Here is a 22582-nt window from a genome sequence, read left to right as displayed (position 1 = left end):
TCAAGTTGATAAGTTGCCAGAGCAACTTGCCTGTTTGAGGATCAAATAATTTGTTTACAAACTGCCTTGCATATGGAAAGTTTGCTCCGCAGTTTCCCCAAGGCCGACTTGGATGTCTGAACGGGATGAAAAGTGGGTCAGGCCCACAGGCGGAATAAGTGCGGCAAGGGTTTGTTAGCAAGACGTGGGAGTAAGGAGACGCCTAATCCGGGGACAAGAAAATGTTCTCCATTAATTAGGTGGCCTTTTCTGGCGACGAAAGGAGCAAAGACTGAGTCGGTTTATCAGACATCTTGAAATATTTCTTTGACATATTAAAGGAACTTGTAATTGAATAGATACTGAGTGTAAAGCGTTAAAGAAATATAATCCCTGTTGAAAATAATACAAATCTCGAAATTTGTAGTAGGAATTTCTCTCTAATTTTTGCTTTTAAATATAACAATAAAATAAGGAATACATTTGAAATTTAACAAACTTTGAAAGCTGATCTAGAGGGTTATATATATTATTTTTCTCACAAGTTATATTTCTACAAACTTATGACAAAATCTGTATACAAAAACTTCCCAAAAACCTCCTGCTTCATCATACCTGTACATATCTCCCAGTGTGTTAAATCGTCGATGACATTTTGTCAGCCGCAGAGCATCCTTCTGGCAAGAGCATTTGAGCCAGTAATTAGCCAGGACTGCAAATGACTCCTTTAGAGCCCAGGACGAGAACTCTCATTCTGGTGTGAGGCGGGGGAGAGGCGTTCGTGTTTGCACTTTCGTGTTGTTGCGCTTTTTAGTCCCTTTCAGTCTGGCACTTTGAAAATCCGTATCCGTGGAAGGGTTCTCCGCCGCCTCCGCCTCCTCCACATCCGATCCACTCCGCATTTATTTAATATTTTAATTAAATTATTCCCGTGCATGTGCAGTTGGTTTGCCGGGGCGTCTAATGGCCCAACTTCATGGCGTACAAAGTATTTACATGCAAATGCCGTCAACGTGTTACGGCCTGTGACCCTCCCGGATCCGTGCTCCGTGTTCCCTGTTCCGGTTCTTGGCAGGAATTCGAGCCGGAAACCTGGAGCCCGAGCCGAGACCTGGACTCGAGATGGAGCCATTACCACCCGCACTTAACGTTAATTAAACTGCTGTGTGTGCTAAAATGTCTCTTTTCCATATGTGTGCGGATATCCCCTGCTCCGACCCTGGAATTCAGGCCCTCTCTTCCACCCAATTCTCCTCCTCCTCCTCCCAGCTTGGCAGCTGCTGTCGTTTTAATAGCTTAATGTAGTTACTTCCACTTTGAGTGTCTCCTGTGCCGGGCAGAGAGAGAGAGAGAGGAGAGAGTGGGAGCATGGAGCAAATGTGTCTTTGCTAATAAAAAACACAACACTCAGCAAAATTGTTATGCAGCAAACTAAATCAACAGACACCCATGTACCGCCCACTTTTCCATTTTCCCCCCAGACCCCTTTTCCCGTACGTACGTACGTACGTACGGACAAATTACAAAGCTATGACGGGAAAAAAGTGAGGCAGGACATGGAGAAGCAGATGGCACGGAGGTGAAGAAAGGCGGGAACCCGTGTAAGCCACACTTACAACACACGGCTCCATGTGCCATTTTGGGGTGCGCTTACTTACAGCACTCACTGTGGCCACGATAGTGAGGATGGGCTGGATGGGCTGCATGCGTTGCAGCAAGGTCTTTGGCAGTCCTAGTCCTATTCTCGGGATGTGTGTGTGTGAGCAAAAAAGGCGATATCTAACAAAGTTTAACTCGTTTTATGTCGAGCTCCCAGCAAAAAAAAACAGCTATCAGGGGTAGTCCTGACTTCTGGTTAGAGATCAAAGATATAGATTTTACTTTCTTTTATTTCTGTTCTTCAATCTCGTCAAATTGTAATAAATATTTTGGAGAAGTTCATTTAATATTATAAAAATGGTTTCCAAAAATTGTTTCTATAAAGCTCCAACATATTTTTTATAAATTTAATCATGTTCAAAGTCAAATATATAAAGTTTTCTAGGTCAGGTATATTTATAAAACTATTAGTAATATATTTGATGTGTTCTAAGGGTTCTGAAAACCAAATAACATACCAAAGCTGAACAGTGTCTGTTGAAATATTTATAATTAAAACTCCCAGATACATTTTTCCCACTTCCATAAGAGTTCCTTCTACAACAGTTACAGGATATCCCTATAGCTCATCATTCTCAAATTGCACTTTCCTGGCTGCCTACTGCATTCAGTCAGCCGAATATGTTGGCTCAGTTTGGCACACAAAACGACGCAGCAGCAACAGCAGCAGCAGCTTTTCCGCATGCAGCTGCAGCTGGCAACCGAAAAGTGGAAAGTGGGTGTAGTTTTGGGCCATGAATGGGCGAAATGAAGAATGTGAATGTGAGCCTTCCGACTGCTGGCAGGATTAGCCTGGACATGCCTGAATAATGTCTTTATTAGTGGCCAAAAAAGGAGCAATCCCGGTCGTCTGTCTCCGTTGTTTTCTGTCTATTTTTTTGCTGTTATTTCTGCTGCTGCTCCTGGTTTCCCATGCGTCGCACAGTCGCGCCTTTTCTCATTTAGCGTTGCAAAAATCATATCTTTTGAACCAAATAAGGTAATCGAATAATTTAAACGGCATTGGACAGGTAATTCTTGTAAAATATATATATGTACTGCATGAAGTACCACGCCCACAAATACGCCTTTTTAAAGGGTATCAAAGTGAAAAAATAATTTTTTTTCAATGAAAACCATTTTTAAACAAAAATTTTTATTTAATTTTTTATGTTTATTTTTATGTATTTGCTCAAATAAAAATAATTTGAAAACTGAAAAAAAAATTTTTTTTTTTAATTCGAAGTGTAACCGCCACGCGCTACAGTTAGTATATTTCTTGAAATGTATGAAATTGTGTCGGTATTTTGGTATATTTTACCCTGAGTTGTTTTGGTTTTTTGCGTTGCATTTCCGCAGACGCAGCTCGACGCAGCCGATGAAAGTTAATTCTGATCCAGGAAAGATCCACGGAACTTGTAGTCATAGTGTAGTCAGTGGCCGGCATTGGCGTCAAAAGATATAGACTACTTTAGGCAGAAAAAGGTGAAAAAAATGGACACCTGGCAGGTAGCGATTTACCTGTAGAAGCCCAAACCAAAGTGTCGTTTTTTTTAGGTTCTTTAATAGTTTATGAATGTATCTATCATTTAAAGTAAAAACCATGACCATTGGTTTTATGGTTTTTTTGTAATATTACCTGAAAGTCGACAATTTACACATTTTTTTTTGTATGATGCAAAAATCGAAACAAAGTTCAACTTTAAATGCTCATAACTTCTACATAAAAAAATCTTAAAATTGATTTTATTGCAGATTCTGAATCCTTGTTAAATTTCCTGTCGAATAAGTATGGTTAAAATCGTTTTTGCGAACATGACTTTTTTGATTTTTGCAACGCTAATTGTTCGAGAGGCGCTACTGTGCGTCGGCGGGGTTTTGATTTCATTAATTAGTCGCCTACGTGATGGCAAGCATAACTAACCGACCGACCGCTCTCTGATTTCTTACAGTCTGCGCTAAAAGAAGATGGCCCAACCACAGCTGCTGCAAGTGAAATTGTCACGTTTCGATGCCCAGCCCTGGGGATTCCGCCTGCAGGGTGGCACGGATTTTGCCCAGCCCCTGCTGGTGCAGAAGGTAAGTGAACAAAAGTTCCCTGAACTATATAGTAATTTAAGCTACAGCAAAAATTTAATTCGATTGACAACAACAAATGGAAAATGTTTGGAAACACTCTCGCCGCCACCGCCAAAAATGGAAATTAAACATGAAAAGCGAATATTAGTTGGGCAGTTAATTTATTTATGTGTTTAAGTGCTCGCTCGCTTTTTTCTATATTATTTCTATATTTCCATATTTTTTTTTTTGTTTGTTAAAAATAAATCCGTGGATATAAGTTTCACTTTTTGTGGTCGTCGTTTCCGTGCGATTTTTGCGCACGTTACCCAAAAGCAAATAAAACCGTATTTTTCCCAATTTTCAACAAATTTCCTCTCGCAATATTAATGCGAACAGACACAGCCACACAAACCCACACAAGTGAACAGAGAGACAGACAAACAGACAGACGGACGGACTAAAAACCCAACTAAAAATTTGTTAAACATTCATAACAGATCTCGAAACATTTTACATTTGTGGCGACACGCAACAGCAAATTTTTGCTAAATCATTTTGACAACTTTATGAGCACTTGCGGCGCGAAAACGTCGAAGGAATAAATGTACATACATATATCCTACGTGGTTTTCATATTGACAGTGCAGTGCGCGCCACCAGTGTAAGGCTGTAACTAATTAATGGCCATTTAATGGATGCAGTTTTCATTTGGCTGAAAGAGAATATATTTATAAATATATTTGCCTTTGCCCAGAACTGTACCATTTTCTATCTAATCTAATTGCTGATAATATCGCCAGCGAAAACACAAACATTTCCAACAATTCTCGTAAACATGAGCTAACTTTTTTAGTTAATCACAGTCTCTCTCTCACTGAGGCCTTGAAATTCCTGTGATATAATGAGAGTATAGTGCACTCTGAATCATATATATATAGAAGCCCGATCCAGTGCACAACTGACGGGAGCCACAACAATTTCGTTTATGACTCAAGCTCGCTGCGATAAGAACCTTTGTTCGAGGGAGAGTCTAATCAGAAGTCGAAAGTCGGGAGAATATCTATATGGGGTTCGTCAATAAAGAGAATTGCCTGATTGTTACTGAAGCTATTGCTGAAATAATTCCGAATTATTGATTTAGATTCGGTAATGTCCCCTGCTCTCATTCTCATATTCTAGGAGCTCCCCTCCAAAAAACACACAATCTGTAAATATTTCTGTTCGTTCCGAAATAACACAAATTCTGTGCGAGCTTTTTCTCTGTTTGTTTTTGGCTTTTTGAGGGGTCGGTGGGCGGCGGTTGGTGGTGGTGGGCGTGGCCAGCGCTAAATGCGCAATTTCTATTTAAACAGCTGTGGATTTTTGTGTCAATGCTATGCGGCATTTCTGAGCTGCTGCGCTGCACTGAGCTATTTAAAAACAAAACAAACAAAAAACACAAGAAAATAAAACACGGACAACTGAATGCGGATTATTATGGAATTGAGCCATTTCGATTAATTTAAAATGGGATAAATTAAAGCGCTTCTGCCAATTAGCACGCTCCTCTCGTCCCTGTCATTTTGGCCACTAAACAACATTGTTGGCTCAAAAGTGCAACAGGAGGACCAGCCAGCCAGACCAGCCAGACCAGCATTTAATGGGGGTGAAAAACTGTCGGAACAAATTTGTGTTTGGAATTTATGCGAAAATCACAGAGCATGCATAACGCAATTTGTGCAATTTGAAATGGAAATATTTATGGATTACACCAGGAAAAACAAAGCCGGACAAATTCCAATCGTTTTCGTTAGCCACGGTGTTTTTTTGTGTCCACAAATCCACCAGTCCAACCTGAGAGACGAGTGATCTCTGCCTGCCCGCCGGCAGTGCGACATCTCCTGGCTGGCTTGCCTGACTGTCTTTTGCCTTTCGAACACTTCAAGCCCAATTGAATTTCGAATGGCGCACTTAAGCCGCATCTTACCTCGCAGGATACTGCGTAAAAACTTTGCTCGTAATGAGCCACACGGAAAGAAAATTCTAAGGAACGTCTTACTGGTAAAAAATGTAAGCAAGTCATACAAAATTGTATAACTAAAGTATTCTTCCCCTTTAAAAATACCTTCAATATTTTCTCTGAGTGCTCTAGCTGAGCTCCTTGGTTGCCAGGACACAAGCTTCGCTCTTTTGCTCTGCTGCGGAACTAAACCCCAACGAACTCAACTGAACTCCGGCACTCAGCCCGACTCGAGGACTCTCCTACCTTGACAACAAATCGTCATCTCAGTCATCGTCAGCATCCAATCATGTCACTGCCCTGGCTCTTCACCCTTGAGCCACAGCCAAACAAATTGGTGCTCTTTAAATGCTGCCGCAGCAGTAGCTCGGCTCATCAAGATGCAACACATGACATGGGCAGAAATAAGTCACCCACTTCCGTCAAATAACAAAAGCTCCAAGGTTTGGGGGGCGGGCATAAAAATAAGCTACTGAGCTGCTTAAATCGGATTAATTTATGATTTCTCGCTGCGAGCTTCAGTTTGGTTCTCGAATGAAGTCCTTTTCCTGTTGCTTCCGCTGATGCTCTGTGTCCTACGTCCTGTGTCCTGTGTGTGTTATAAGCTTTATGCCCACGGATTTTCACCCACTCTCTCGCCCACAGAAGCCACGTTTGTATTTCATTATCAAGTCCAGAGTTCGTTTTGGGCCACAAAAAGCGTCGCACAAAAGGCCAAAGTCAAATAAAAGCGAAAGCCATGCTCTGGACAAATAATGGACCAAATAAGTAATACAAGAGCGCAAATTCGGTTTACTACAAATTTCTGGCTTTCTGGCTGGCCATACGCCGTGTATCAAGGCGAAAAAAAAGGGAAACCGAAAATAAAAGCATCAGTGTCGGCTATTAGCCAACTTAAAGTCTAGACAAACTCAGGAGGGGGCGTGGCACAGCCAGAGCTCTGGAGAGGACAGTATGCATAACAAGCTACTGACGGCATCCAAGGCAACCGACGTAGTCGACCAGACCCACACACATGATCCTCCACCATTCCAGACCTGGTGCTTCTCCCACTGAACTCCGCGTTCTGTTCATGCAAATCAGCTTGGCGGGGTTTTTTCCACTGCCCTTTCAAAAGGAATGTGTACTCTGAAGAAGGGTTTAATTTCTTCTAAATAAAAGTATATGATTTCATCTTTGATCAAGATAAGTATTGGTTTTAAGTGGTGTTTAGACGTATCTATACAATATTTGTTTTTATGAGCTTTTTACTAAACCCTTTCAGCATTTTAAAGATAATCCTCGAACCCAGAAGATCTACTATTTTTTATATTCTAGTTGATAAAATCCCACTTAACTTTTATTTACAAAGAAAGTGCATTTGAAACTTTACTTTCAAGTGGAAATACTCTCTTTTGGATATTTTTTCTGCCAGCTACGCTTCGTTTCGGTTCAGTTTCGGCTGTGTTTTTGCTCGTTTTAAGCTTGTTTGTTTGCCTTCCCGGGTTGGCCATTAATTATTTGACTCCTGTCTGGGGGCAGCCTTTGTGTTGGTGCCCGTGTTTGTCTTTGTCTTTGCCCCAAACTATGCAAAAATTTCATAATTCGCACTCCGTTCCTTCGCCACTTGCGGGTGTATTAGTACATCCCTAAGTTTACCACCCTCGCTTTTGAGCCAGGATATCAACTGGTTACGTGGTACCCCTAAGAGCCCTGAATCCGCCACGTCTGTTTCTGATTTATGCGAGCCCAATTATGGACGCAAATTTCGTTTGCTTTGATTTCGGGCTTTTGTGTAATTGAATCTGGCAGAGAAGACACACCCGGCTGTGGTCTCGACTCTCGATTGTTGATTGAACTTGCACTTTTATCGACCCAACCACATGTCAACAGACAGGAGGGGCCAGTGGAGGAGGAGGAGAAGGCATACTTCAAGACATCTCCGGCTGTGGTTGCTCTCAATTCACTCGGACATTTTATTAATTGCACAATGGCTCAAGAGCCACTACGACTGGCTAGCTGACTGCCTCGTTCTTGACACGAAAACTACATTTGCTCACCTGCCAGGAAACTTACAATTGTTGTTCTCAATTTGCCTTGCGGTTTTCCCCAATGAATGCTGCTGATTATGGACACAAGCCACACCTGATCCACCGGCTTTTGACTTGAGTCCGATGGCTAATTCCACACCAATTGCCAGAGCGGTGGCGTTAATTGAATTAATAAAGAGGAGGCCGCGCGGAGCAAACATCTCTCGGTGCTGTGCAATGCAATGCTGATTTCAAGTGATTCATCTCTGTCAGTCGCAAAAAGGCGTAATTGATAAAAGTTAAGCCAGCGAAACAAAAAGGATAACCAGACAGTGATTAAGTGCCTGGCCGCGTCAGCGCCGCATTTGATTGATTATCAATTTTACCGGAGGCACCGCTTTAACGTACGACTCCTGGACTGGCCCATGTCCATGGATGTGGATATGGTTATATGGAATGCATGCCACTGCATTGCATTGCCAATTTAAGAGTGTTGAAATTTATTGAACAGTCCCCTCCAGTCCGCAGTCCACCGCCCGTTGCATCTTCTCCTCTGACTCGTCGGTTTCCACATCCTCTTCCGCTCTAGGGAATCGAGTGGCGCTTCCGTTTTGTTTTAAGCCAGTCCCAAAGCGTATGCACTCGTGAGTTTACTTCTGGGGTTCTTGGCTATACATTTATGAGGTTACTAAAATGTAAGTAAATTAGATTTGAATTTAAATGTTTCTTAAAGAATTTAGAGATTTCCAAGCATATAAATTTGCACTATAAAACTGTGTACTCCTTAGCAACTCTTTTGAATTCGTGCCTGGAATTCGCATATGCATCCAACCTTCTCCTCTCACGCGCTCATCTCTCGTGCGGTCAGGTAGCTGGGGCTATCTTTAGTCGCTTTAAGTTCACTTGCACTTCATTGCACAAATTCTCTGGCTGCTGCTGCTGCTGCTGCTGCTACTATGTACTTCTGGTTCTGGTTTTGCTGAGAAGAGCAAGTATAGGAGGAGGAGACCAGACTCGAGCACGTCTTATTTAGATTTATCCTGCCTGCTACGCTTCAGTTGAGTTGTCGAATTCGTGCCTGCCTGACTGCCTGGTTGGGAGCGCCTGCATTCGATCTCCCCCAGACCGCTTCAGCCTCCGGATGATATCTCTTTCGGCTTGGTGGCTATATCTTTAATATATTATTGAATATTTTGTGGCCTGGACCGGAAATTGTACTAATGTCTAGCCAGTGCGGGCCACATCCTGCTGCTCTAGCTGCTGCTTTGCTGCAGCCTCTACATGCAAAAGTCACATAAATTTCGTCTCCTTTCTGGCGATTCCCATTCTCCTTGTGGCCTAATCCTTGCGCTCAGCATCTTTTCTCCAATTGTTGTTCCGACTGCACAAGAAAAGTATCCCGCATAAGGAAAGTTTACCGCCCGTTGCATTCCTTCCCTCCCTCCGTCGGTCGGCTGCTATCTGTTGTCCTTGCTTTTAAGTTGCATGTCAGCGAGCATAAATCCTTCAGTGGAAAATGCTCGCTCCGCTGCATCTGGAGCACACTCGCACACACACACACATATCCCTAGGATCCTGGCTCCCAGATATCGCAGAGCTGTAAGCGGAGAAATTATTGGCCGAGCTCAACACGCTGCATTATGTGCGCCATAAATATTTATAAGTTCTAAGCGTAAAGAGCGAACGCTTAAAGCGGAATCGATTCTGGTCTCCAGTCTGGAGTGGCAGAGGTAGAGCCACTCTTGGAGGCCCCCGCCGATTAGTCAGCTAATGGTAATGCATGGCGGCCTTTTGTTACCTGCTCGAAAATGATTCACTTCAGGTAGCCTTTGTCTTTGCCTCGCTCTGGCAATCCTCAAATTGATATCTGTGAGTCACTCAAGCGGAACAGTCGAACTCTTGTAATTCGAACATCGATTGGATTGAAAGTTACAGCCCTTGAGTCTACATAATTCTCTAAATATAAAGTTTACTTGATAAAATAGGAGGTAAGTAGAGGTAATTAAGTAGATTCCAACTCGTATATAGTTAGTTGGTTCCCTCTGGAGATGCCTGACTGTATGCGGCCACTTCTCTCATTGTCTCTCCTGCATTCTCAGCTTATTTCTCCACCAAGCTGCTCTCGGGAGTCTGTGATTTAATTGTTGCTTAGTGGATTTTCGCAGCATCAGCCCTGGATAAGGGCAAGCCAAGCGGAAACGGAAATTGCGCGATGCGCACACTTATCTCTGCCCCATGCTCCCTGGTCGCAGCTCCCGCTCTTGCTGGCTCCTGGATATCTCACTTCCTGTGCGTGGCCGTGTGCTCGAAAAGGATGTGCCCGGCGCAAATTGCGTGCTGTGGCGTAATCGAAATAAATTATGAGCCGCACTTACATTGCGGCTGGCTCTCGGTGTGGCTTGGGAATCCGGCGACTCCAGCGAGGGCTTTTAGCGTCTAGCGTTCCGGCCGTATTTTGTTTTGGCTTTAATTGGCGACGAGCTTAGGCGGCGACAGGCAAAGTTTGTCCGACAATTAGCGGCAGGTAATGGCTCCCCAACATATGCTATTATCCTGTTTATTATTTTATTTCGATCTGCTTTGTCCGCATTTGCTGCGCCCGGCGGGTATTCGCATTTGCCGTAACGATATGTCATTGATTCGCAGTTAAGGCTATGGAGCTCTCCGTCTCCGGATCGAAGTCATCCCCTTGGCAGCCATTACGCATCAGTGTCCTTCGCAGCCGGCTCTCCATCTTCATGTGTCGTCAAGCGCCTTGGGGCCATGATATATTATGGCCCGTCGCCTTGTCTTGTTTATTTTGCCGCACATCTACGGGAAACGGAAAGCGGCAAACGGCAAGTGGAAAGTGGGAAATGGGAAAATTCTTTATTGTTATGACGCATATCTGCCTGGGCGAAATTGAGAAGCTCTTGATTTCCCGTTGATTTATTGTCCATCCAAATTGATTGAATATTTACTAAACGTCTCCGGCAGCGCCAGCTAAATGGTTTACAGCTGCGCCTGCTTCATCGATCCCAAATTGAAATCGATTGCGTTGAACTCGCAGCTAGCAAGGAAGTCTGCAAAAAAGTCAATTTTGTTAATCAACACGAACGACTTAATCCAAATTGAATGAACTCGAACCTGGAAGCGCTGCCAAAGCGGATCAGCCGCTACACATCATCCGCCCGGGCCAAATGCGAGAAATAAAAGCGGGCGCAAATTTACACATTTTTCGCATTTCTGCTCCTCCGACCAGGGCCGCCCCCCTTTTTTTTTATTCCACCGCCCTTTTTCAGCTACGAAACATTTGCCAATAAGTGACTGCGAACCAAACCGAACTGAACTGAACCAAACCGAACCGAACCGAAACAAATCGGCTCAAGGCTCAGGGCTCACCGAGCTCAGGTAAGAGGCCGGAGGCCTAAAAAAGTGAAAATTGAAAAACGCAGCTGCCAGGGCCATAATAAAGCCCCCAGAAACACGCACACACAAACAGGCCAAAAAACAAGAAAGGATAGCTAGATGCGAAAACAGGACATAAGAATACTCTTTCAGAGCGAAAGGATCAGTGGAAGATAGTTAAAAATGTATCAGATCTTAAAAAATAACTTTAGGAGTTAGGAGAGAATATCCGTTTGATGATATTATCGTTTATATTAATTGTGAACGATGATTATATAAGAAATGTTGTTACATTAATAAATAAAAGGTTTATATGTTAATTACATCCGTTTTATCGACAATATGTAGAAAATAATAAACATATAATAATAAAAATAGATCTTATCCAATAGATCCTCTCAAAATTTCAAGAGTTTATCTGTCAGAACATGATCTAGGCTAGATTTTCTCAGAGATTCCTTAAACCTTAGATCTATTCCATCAACAAAAGGTTGTAAAAATCATAATACCCTTTGAAAGGACCTCAAAACAGACACTCACAAAGGCCAGAGAGAGGGCGAGTGAATTGCGTTTTGTGGACGTGGCAATGGCAGTGGCAGTGTGTGTGCGTGGGCGTGGCACTGCCCACAGCCGGCTCAGCCACGCTTGAGGTGATAATGTAATAAGCACTTTTTATGACCCTGCCGGATTTAGACCTAAAATTCCACTCCACACACCGCCACCCCACCCGCACACACTCTTTGCCTCGGACTCGGAATCCGAAGGGCATTGTTCTGTCTGTAAAGTTCGCTAGTTTTTCGACGACCAACAGGCCCATCCGGAATGCTAGAATCCCTGCCCTTTTGCTCCTTTATGGCATTTTTTTTTTTTTTTTTTGACGGCAAGGATTTAGATTTTAGCCTGCAGTTGTTTGAGCTTAGCTGAACATATTGTTTCCATTTTTGCCGGTCTTGTTTTTTTATATTCTTTCTTTGGCAGCAGGACTCTACTAATTGGTGGCATTCACATTTTTGCAGCAGGTACAGGTGTAGGTGTAGTTGTAGGTGTAAAGTGCAGGGGAAATGGCAATGGAAAATATAGAAAATTTCTCACTCACCCGGTAGACATCTTCGATTTTGATGGAATGCAGCACCTACCTGCAGGGAAAACCAGGAAAATTGTTAACAAGTGCTCGCAATTAAGGAAATTAATAGACGCCAAGACTAACCTGTCTAATTTTCACACACAAATGCAAATTTCTGTTTTGCCAGCTTCCACACACATTTATTTATGAGTAAACAACACAATTTTAGAGTATTAAGTTACTTTACATCACCGAAGGCGAGGTTATTATGATTATTTAATTAAAATAAGGCAAAAACCAATTACATTTTCAGGATAAACACATTTGCACATGTTGTTGACGCCTTGTAAATGTTGTCATTTCTTTTGCACAAGAAAAAAATTGAGGTTAGGTTTTGCTAGGTACGCTTTTTAGCTCACATTCTCCGTATTTCAACAGGAATATGAGAGGAAATAATTAAAAGAATGGTTGTTTACCCACTTGACACATTTTTGTTAATAAATTGCTATTTGGCAGCTTTAAAAACCGCAAAAAAAAGGATTCCGATCGCAATTAAAACAAACACGCAAAAAATCACAGGACTCCGCTAGAGATGACAAAGCTTAGAGATGAGCTATCGGCTTTAAGCTTAAACGATTATAATCGAACAATTGGCAAGATCACCGCATTTTCAAGCCAATAGAAAACGTTTTTAGACAAAAGAAAAAGCAATTTCCAATTAGTGAGCTTATTTTCGGCCACCAAATTTCCCAATTAGCCATTTGAAACTAGTCGCACGCAAAATTAACTTTTCGGCAGCCATCGATTGTCCAGTCACGCGATGCGATGCCTGCCCATCGATGAATTATCGATGACTTGACTAATTAGCAACAAAGTTTCGCTTTTTCCGTGTTTGGAAAATTTGCAGTTTTCGGAATTAAATTTAACAAACCTGCGACATACGTGTTTTCCCGAGCAATTCGCCATTAACTGGGCCCATATGGCACAATGTTTTTCCGCATTTAAGAGTCTTAAGTGATTAAGCGACAGCGGCGAACGAGCAAGCGAGGCGGACAGATGTAGGGACATGCATCAAACATACTGTCATTAATATAAAAATGAAATTACCTTGTCCAACGCCAGTTGCCATTAAAAAGGCGAACAGGAAAAGAAAGGCGGTCAAAAAATAAGGACGACAGCAGCAGCAGCAGAGGACCGCCACCCACATGGCCGCTGTTGTTGCGGCGCATCATCAAATTGAAAAATGTCAGCGATAGAGAGGGAAAATGGGAAATCAGAGAACAATGCGGCACAGGACAGGTAAAGGTAAAGCTAAAGGTAAACTGCCACGCCCCAGGGGCGTTCTGTTGTTGTTGTTGCCCTCGTTACTCTGCTGTGGACGCGGCCCAGTTGCATTGACAATCGACAAATGAGGAAAGATAATGCAGGCATTAATCTTGCTACCAGCAATTTGTCAGCGCTGAGCGCTCCTCTCCATCTATTGCCGTCCCTTACTTCGCTTCGAGATGCCAGTTGCAGCTCGGATTTCTCCAATTTGTGGAGCCCCAGGGGCGCATCTTAGAAGGATTTCTAAGGGGACCTAATTTCTCTCTGAAGCTGTATAGATTGTAACTAACTCAAAGAGCAATGGATTTTGCTTACAAATATATCCATATATAATTAAGATACCCACTTGAATATGTGTTAGATAACCGCTCCTGGTTACCAGAGACCCAGAGTTTGTCCCTGTCGCTTCTAAACGTTGGCTTCATCAATTAATTTACAATTTGCCAGACATCCGTGTCCGCATTCGCAGTTCCAGTTCCCAGCTACGCTGTCTCGTCCTCGTCCTCGTCCCTTTTCATCTCAGGTCGATGTGGTGGTCAGCTTGGCATACTTTTTTCTATTCCTCTGCTGCCCCACTAATGGCCATGTCCTTGCATCCCTTGCATCCTGGCGCCCCCTTGGCCAGTCGCCCACTCCCATGCCGTAAATTGCATTGGTTGCCAACTTGTTGAAAGGCGGAGCGAACTTAAATGCTTTTCAATGTTTTTCCATGCAATGGGACCCACTTAAGGTCACAGATGGTGCACAGAAAGAAAAATTATAGTTTATTCCTAAAACAATATAATTTATATGCCAAATTTTAGGTTACATGTATTCTTATAATTTAATTTAATAATTTGTAATGGTATTTATTTATAAAAGGTTCCTCGAACTAAATGTTAGATCCTAAAAATGATTGTTGTTTTTCTCTCTCTGCTGCAAAGACAGTGGCGCTGTGCACCCCCCTTTAATGGTCACAATTTAGCTTTTAATTAGATCGACAAATTTGTTTTCGAACCATTTTGCTCGCTCGTGCGGATGGCGGCGAAACCCCTTGGCGAGAGAGGTCCTTCGTCCGTCGTCCTTCCACCCGGAATTAGAGTGCTTACGGTTTTTCATTTTAATTGTTTTTGTGCGGCGAAGACGGCCGCCCAACCTCCCCACCTCCTCTTTTTTTCGTTGCCGTGTCTCGCTGATTTATTTATTTCTATTTGCTGTTATTTTGCTGTTGGCTCTTCGGTTTTTATTTTATTTTCCACCGAACCAAGCGAGCGCAATTGCGGTCGCTGAGCGTCTGCCCCCCTTTTCATTTTGCTCCTCGGAAAATCCCCGCCCTCTGCCACCGCCACCGCGCACTGTCTGCGTGCCATGCTCTAGTTTTCTATTTTTGCTTTCCCGGCCGTAATGGCAACCTTAATCACGTAATGATTTTGAGCGAGTGAGCGCCGAGTCGCGGGTGTCCGAATTTCCATCCTCCTCCTCTGCTTCAGCCCCGATTGTGCCCATTCTCCTCGATTTTCCTCGTGCTCCTCCTGCTGCTCTTGCTCCTTGCTGGCTGTTTGCTCATTCATCGCGGCTCTTGTTTTTGTATTCAGCAGTTCGCATTTCGCAATTGGCACAAATCTCGGCACTCGCCACGCTAATGGCCAAATGCTGTGGCGCTAATTGAAATTACATTTCTTAAAGTTAAATATTTAATTGAGAGAGCTGCCAAGCCGAGCGGACATCATCAGAAGTCCGAGGATGGCGATGGCGAAGGCTCAAAACTTGCTCGAGTGCAAACAACAGACTTGGGGGAGAAATTGGGGGAAAATACAAGCAAAGCATTTAAGCATCATCACAAGGAGTTTTCGGTCTGCAGCCTGATTTAATATGAAAAGCCTTTAAAAGTTTTATTCTATGCGTTTCCTTTCAACTGAAATCGTAATAGAATTTGATGGCTGGCATTCCTTGACCCAATTTCCCTAAGCCTTTGTTACATTTTTAATTGTATTACAGTTCAGAGAGAGAGAATTAAAATGGCCTTTAGGGATTACTTAATAACACATAATGAAATTAAATAAGCTCTTTTAAAAAATGTCACTAAAACGTATGCATATAAAAAGCAATTTTTCCATTAAAAGAATGCCTACTAAATGCTTTACCTAATTAAGACTCTTTGCTCAAAAAGCATTTTGATGTTTACAATGCTTTAATGTTTCACTTAAATAGCATTTTGATGTTTCCAGAGGCCATGTTCAAGGGAAGCTTATCAACTATTTATGTCTTTGTCAAGGGAAATATCAAACATTCAAGAGTATTGCCAGATTAAAGGTTACTCATGTGCGAAACTATTATATTTTATATATAATTTAGCATTTAAAGAACCCATAGATTCTTATATTTAAAGAAATCAAACTGAAAGAGAGAGTTTTGATGTGTAAATTCAAGCAAGAAAAAAAATCCCTTAAAAGTTGCTTTGAAATTCCCCTTCTCGGTCATCTGTTGCCTTTCTATTTAGGGCATCTCTGGGCCTCTTTAGTTCAGCCTTGTGGATCGACATTTCGGCGTCTTTCATGTCAACTCCCCGGTGGCAGCCTTCGGACCTTGGGACATGGCAATGTCTGGATGTGGCTCTGCCTCTGGCTTGTTGCATTTTCCCTCGGGAAAAGGCAGGGAAGCCCAAAAAAGAACGCCGATGCGGATGACGATGCTGTGGCATGCTTAGAATGCCCGACACGAAAGCGTCGCCAAATCCTAATTGCATTTGTCTGATTGCACTCGTTGCAGCTGCAACTTCTCCGATAACTGCAATGCTGCAGTTCGAGAGAGGCCTATCCGCTGTGGACTGAAGACGGGAAGCTGAAAGCTGGAGCTGATGATGATGATGATGATGCTGCTGCTGCTGCTGATTCATTAAATTGATACCCTGCTCCCCTTTCGGCCTTATGACAGGAACATGTAAATGCCATTTACTGTTTCCATTTCGAATTCGGTTTCTGTAGCTGCCCCGCCATTGTCTTGTCATCGTCATTGTCATTCCCGGATCGGTTGGGATTGGGGGCATCGGAGGAGTAAGGGCAGTGTCGGTCTTTTGGCTCAATTGAAATTCCATTTAATGTAATTTGAGTGCCATCATTCATGGGCTCCGATAGCAGCGAAAAGAGAAGGAGGGTGATTTTTGGTTAGTCTGAGATTACGTTTAACACGATTTCACGGCTGTCAAGGAACAGCGGCCAGGATTGATGGATGCCTGAGAATATCTTGGGCTTTTCCGGGAAACCCACTAACAGAAACATCTTATGGCCTCTTTTTTTCCTCCGATTGAGCCATCAGTGGGAGTGCGGCCGAAACGTCAAACAAACAAACATACATGCATCTCCAACTCAGACATTTCCTGCGCCACTGCCATGGAGTTTATTTAAAGGCCTGACCCAAATGTGCCAGACTGCAGTCCAGTTGCATAGATACAAACACACATGAGTGTGTGTTGGATAGATGCAGATGCAGATACTTTGGCAGCTGACTCACGCGCCTAGCATTTCGACACGTCCGCCGGCTATGCGTAAACAATGGCCCAAAACACTGGCCACTGGTCTAGGGATATCCAGGGAGTGCGGCGGAAAATGCGAAAACACATGGCCGCCCAGCAGGTAGCCGCAGGTTGGGAAAGTTTCCCCGTTTCTCAGTTTTGGTTTCCCCCTATTTCGATATTTCCCAGTCTAACGCAGTGTGGGCCACACATCTTGGTTATTTCCCCGCAGCCAATTTCAGGCTTCATTAGAAATTTCCACAGTCCCGCAGAAATTATAATTTATGCATGCTCCTGACACAATACACAAAGGGTTCAAGGCAACCGCAGCCACAACCAGCTAAAGAAATAGCAAACCGTCGAGTTTATTTCCGTCATTCCGAATGGGGACATACCCAGCAGTCCTGTGACGGAAATTTGTAAAATTTCACTTTTAGATTTTAGCAGAAAATCACACTTAAATGAAAGTGATTTTCAAGGGAAGGTTTAAAATAATAAATACATCAATTTAGGCCTGCAGCAAAAATTGAAATTAAATTCACAGAAAGCAATTTATTTTGCATTTTACAAAAGGGCAAACGAAAATACCTAATAAAAAGACTTGTGAAACTAAATTGTAAATCTAACCCAGAAGATTTTAGTAACTTAATTGTATTAATCTACTAAACAACACTTGAAACAAGATGCCTGAACTTTTCGTTTTCAAATAGAAAGAGGTTCAAAAGTCAATGGACAATTAACTCTGGATACTGTACACCTTATCTATACGCTTTACCCCACAATATACCCTTTTTAAGCTAACAATTACTGGGTGCCATTGGCGGCGTTGACAGCGTTGACGATGAGGACACTAATTAAAAATGTTGGCCAACCCTTCAAATGGCTCATGCGGCGACTGACAAGCACAGAACTCTGGTCAATGCCAGAAGCTAGGACTGGGACTGGAAGTGGAACTGGAGCTGCGGCTGTGGCTGAAATTGAAAAGCTGGCTAAGCTCACGGCCGCAGTCAGCAGAAATCCGCTAAATTCCCAAACAACCCGTCGCAGGAAAACAAACAAGGAGGAAGGAGCAGGGTCAGGGAGGGGTATAAAAGAAGGGCAGGAGGCACGGCAGGACACCTTTCGACCTTGCCGACCCGCGGCCCATTGATGATGTTGTTAATGGAAAAAATCTCAACACCCTTTCTCGCAGATAAACAGAGACAGAAAGCGAGAGAGAGAGAGAGTCAAACAATGGCGCGTAATTTTACGAAATTTACATTCCTTAATTAATCTTGTTTGCGCTGCGGCAGTTGGCAGTTGTCTGCCAGCCAGCTATATGCACACCACCACCAACACCCCTGAGCACCCAGCATCCCCCGTTGGCGGTGTGTGTGTGTGTGTGCCTGGGTTTTTGGGGTTTCATCCGCTCGTGGATGTGCCTCTGGGGGCAACTAACACCAGGCCACCGCGCTAATGACATTCAAGGCACACAAGGCGATGCCAGTCGAGGTGGATCACATCCTGGCCCTGCCTTATTAACCCATATATATATATACACACAGGGGCCAGGATATCCCGCTGCCTAATGAACCCTTCTTGGCCCGCAGGTTCAGCTACAGGTTCAGGTTCAGCTTGAGCTTGAGTTTGAGCTGTAAAGTCAGTTCCAGTTCCGCGCTCGCTTTAATCAGCAATTTGCGTACGCAGGCAGCGCGGGACATGTGACATTTATTGAAATTCTAGTTTGCAGGGGAGCTGGGAAGCAGGAGATTCGGATCCCCGCCGTCAGCTGAGAGCAATTTAAACTCAATTTCCAGTCTGAGACAGTAAATTGCTCCAAGAAGATGAGCCGCCAGATGAGCTTGTGCGAGCAGCCAGCGAGTGATGATTAAATTGGATACGGGATCCGAGTCCCGAGCTGGGGGAGTTTGCTAAAAAGAACTATCTCAAAGAATTTTTGCTGAAAAAATACAAATTAAATTGAATCAGAGTCTTAGGAAACAGTGCCAATTATAGAACCAAGTCAGGCGTTATATAGAATCGATTTATTATATTGGATATCAGCTTGAAGAGACCCTCTGTCAAAGAAAAGTGTAATTACACGCGTTCAGAGAAAATGTCACAGATTTCCCAACTAACTAATTGCTTAAACTGAAAGTGTAATGGTTTTTGGACAAGTAAATTCATTGCTTTTCACCGTTTACGCAGAGCCTTAAAGATCCGTGAAGCAAGAGGAATAATTGCCACGCTAAAAAAGTAAAAAAAAAACTCACCTTGAGTGGCCATAAAAAAATCACAGAAATTACAGAAATGTCATGCGTGAGTGGGACCCGTTTAAATTGTATCTCAGACCGCAAAACCTGTCTCTGGTGTAATCTGCGAATCTATCACAAGCTCGTGCGTGAGTGGGACTTTCACCTGGGCCATTCGTGACTTGGCCTGGCTACGAATCTCCACTCAACCACAACTCCCACAACTGCAATTGGCAATTTCTCACTCGTTTTTACCCATTTTGCTGCTGTCACAACTCGCAAGTGTCCAGCTCAAATCCAAATCCAACTCTGAGTCCAAAGCCAGAGTTGGAGCCTTAGCCAAGCCCCTCAAGGCGATTGTCGTTGCTGGAGAGAGGTGTTGCCTCAGCTGTCCAGGAAATCCACACACATACATGCCAGACCATGACACTGAGATACCATGTTACATGGATGCTGTCCAGGCAGTGCCGTAAGCCAGGTCCGGCATTAGCGGTAGATAAATGATCGGCACGCCGGCAGCGCCCACGCAGCGGATTAGAAAAGTCCCTGCCTTGTTGGCCGGCGGCCTCTGTTGCTCCACATATGTATGTATGAATCTCCGTCTGCGTGAAGCAACATTCATTAGCCGGGAGGTGGCTGCCACAGAATGCGCGGCATTGTGGCAAACTTTTTCACATTGCTCCTCGTTATGAATATGCAACATTTATATAAATTGTCACGTTTATTGCAGTCAGACTCTCACGCTCTTTCTGCTTTTCTCTTTCCGCTTTGTTGTGTGTGTGGCTGCATCTGTCATTCTACCAAAATCTGAAAAGCGGGAAAATGTTGTTACAACAAAGCTGTATTGCAATACCCTTACTACCTTTTAAATTGTAAAATTTTTAAATGAAAGAAGGAAAGGATATAAATATTTTGCCAACGTAACTAGAGTTTTTTCCTTTAGAATTTTATAAGTTATATAAATTAAAATAAATGAATACAGTATTTCATAGCTACTTTTAAAATTTTGTAACCTAAAGAATTACCTCTAACAGAGTGTATGGATTGTTAACTTAACTTACAAACTCACCCTGGACACAGCCTGGTCTGCTGATGGTGGAACGCGCTTTTGTTGAACGTTGATTGCAATCATAATTTATAAATGTTGCCGACAGTTTGGCGGGTGCCACGATGTTGCTGTTGCAGTTGCTGCCGCCCATATTTCGCCATCAATAAATAAATATTATTTGTCTGTCTGTCTGTTTGGCTGGTCAGCCCTGAAAAGCGTACCAAACGATGATGGTTTGAGGAGCGCCAGCAGTCGCAGTCAAAGCCAAAGCCATTAGCAAGTGATTTGGTGACTTTCCAATCTAATTGAATGCTGCTGCTGCTGCTGCTGGACAAAGGAGGGAAAAAAATGTAGATAGTCGAAGCTTTAAGCCCAGAGAGATCACAAGGAGCACTTTAAACTGCCAGGCAAACGAAGTGGTAGTGAATTGTTTCAGTTTGCCGGTAGTTTTTTTGTTGTTTTTCATTCACTCTTTTGGCTTGCTTTAATCGCTGCCAGCTCAGTCTAGTTGCAAACTGTTTGCCCATCGGGTTCCCAGTCCACAGAGCTTCCATTTTCAAACCCGCTACCGTTCCCATTCGCGGGCTGGTCAAGTGTTGTGGTTGCCATTTGTTTGTGCCAGAAAGCCGCATCAGCAGTGGTTCTCGGGCTCTGTCTCTCCAGTGATTTACCATTGGGCGAGGGCTTGTGGGGGGCCGACGCGGCGTATGAGTGATGCGCCATGCATATTCATACACATTGAGATTCATTGTATTTGCGCTGCATTTCCGCAGTATTTTGTATTTTATCTGCTTTGTTCATGTTCGCTCTACTTACGACTTTTCTGCAATTTCTCTTTCGTTTTTAACGGCCCCAAAGAGTGGGGGTGTGGGGCGAGATAAGGGCGAAAAATTGGAGTGTGTGGCTGTCATATTGCTCGCCTCAGCTGGGGCTTTAAGCAGATTTATTTTCAATTAAACAAGCTCATAACTTGGCCGACAACTTGGCAAAAGTTGGCAGAGGCCGTTAGGCTGCGCGCAGGACACTGCGCTCTTGTGTGTGTGTGTGTGTGTGTGTGAGTGTTTGTCCTGGCTCTTGGTTCTGGCTTAATTTACGCCGCAAATTCAATTTATTTGAGATACACCTAATCCACAAAAGCAAACTTGATTTATCAACATAAATATTTTGCATACAATGTTCGAGCGTCGTCTCCCTTTTTCTCCAGAGACTGCACTTGGGTTTCGGTTTTGGTTTTTGTTTTTGATCCCTTTGTTGTTATTTTGTGCGAGTGTGTGTACTGAACGAAATTCAATTTTAATGCACTTGAATGGATTTGAGCAGCGCTTAGTTGACTTGATTACGAGCCTTTAGCTCCGGCTTCGGGTTTGGTCTCGGTTTCGGTCCACAGAATTTCATTTGCTTTATGGATTTTCCAATTCAGAATTCTGGATGGCCGAGACAATATTTTTGCCTCGTCTCTGGCAAATCAAACACTTCAACGAAACGAGACGAAATTCTTCAGACTTTTGTGAGAAAATTGTTTGTCAAGCTGCCAGAGCCAAGCCAACACAATGCCACGAAAGCCACTTGGCCATATCTGGCTAGTACTATTTGTCATAACGCATATAATTTCAAGAGCTTCTCTCGAGTTGGACGGAGTGGAGTAGCAAAAAGCATACATACATATGCAGATGCAGACTAAAATGCTAAATACATGCCAGGCAAAATGCTGATGATAATGCAAATGAAATTATTTTTACAACATTTACTCTCGGCCAGCCATGTTTCACCCAGATGTCCACGAGCTGGAAGCTCAGGCCAGCTGCAGTATAAATCATCATTTGCTGCTGCTGCTACTGCTTCGCTCCTCATTTAGATGTTTTGGTCCCTGAGAGGACACACACACACACACGCACGCATGTAATGTGCCAGGACATGGCATTAATGTCCTGCTTCTTCAGTGGGTTGGGATACTAAAAAGAGTGGGGGCACAGAAGCGTATACCTTAAAAAAGCTTTATGAGTGGGATGAATGATGTTATTTAAGGGGTTTCGGATTTATGAGAAGTGCAGAGAGAGGCCTTAAATTCTTTGAGAAGCGCAAATAAGGGCTTTAAAGTAAAACCCACAGATAAAGTGAATAAGATCTGTAAATTACTCTTCTTTATTCTGAAATTAAAGCAAAAATAGCTACATTTTCGAATCAGGATGTCGTGGTCAGTCTGATAAACTCCACAAGAAACACGGTATCAACTTACCCCTGGTCACTCGTAACAAAACAGCGACCTGTGGGATCTCTGAACACTGGCAACAAAACTAATAATGTGCCCCCGGGACGAAGGCCAAAGCTTCCTCGTAATACCATTTCGGACT

General features: G+C 43.2%; 1 protein-coding gene across 18 annotated transcripts in view; it reads left to right on the top strand.

The window, feature by feature from the left end:
* The window catches only part of Zasp52 (Z band alternatively spliced PDZ-motif protein 52), a 58514-nt gene that overhangs the window by 10180 nt on the left and 25752 nt on the right, over positions 1 to 22582 (top strand). For all 18 annotated transcript variants that reach the window (XM_017177770.3, XM_017177776.3, XM_017177773.3 and 15 more), the window contains exon 2: positions 3570 to 3696. In XM_017177770.3, the coding sequence (XP_017033259.1) occupies positions 3586 to 3696 (111 nt within the window). In that variant the 5' untranslated portion in view covers positions 3570 to 3585. The remainder of the gene's footprint in view (positions 1 to 3569; positions 3697 to 22582) is intronic.

The sequence above is a fragment of the Drosophila kikkawai genome, chromosome 2R (genome assembly GCF_030179895.1).
Source record: "Drosophila kikkawai strain 14028-0561.14 chromosome 2R, DkikHiC1v2, whole genome shotgun sequence".
NCBI lineage: Eukaryota > Metazoa > Arthropoda > Insecta > Diptera > Drosophilidae > Drosophila > Drosophila kikkawai.
This window is presented reverse-complemented; position numbering and strand designations above follow the sequence as displayed.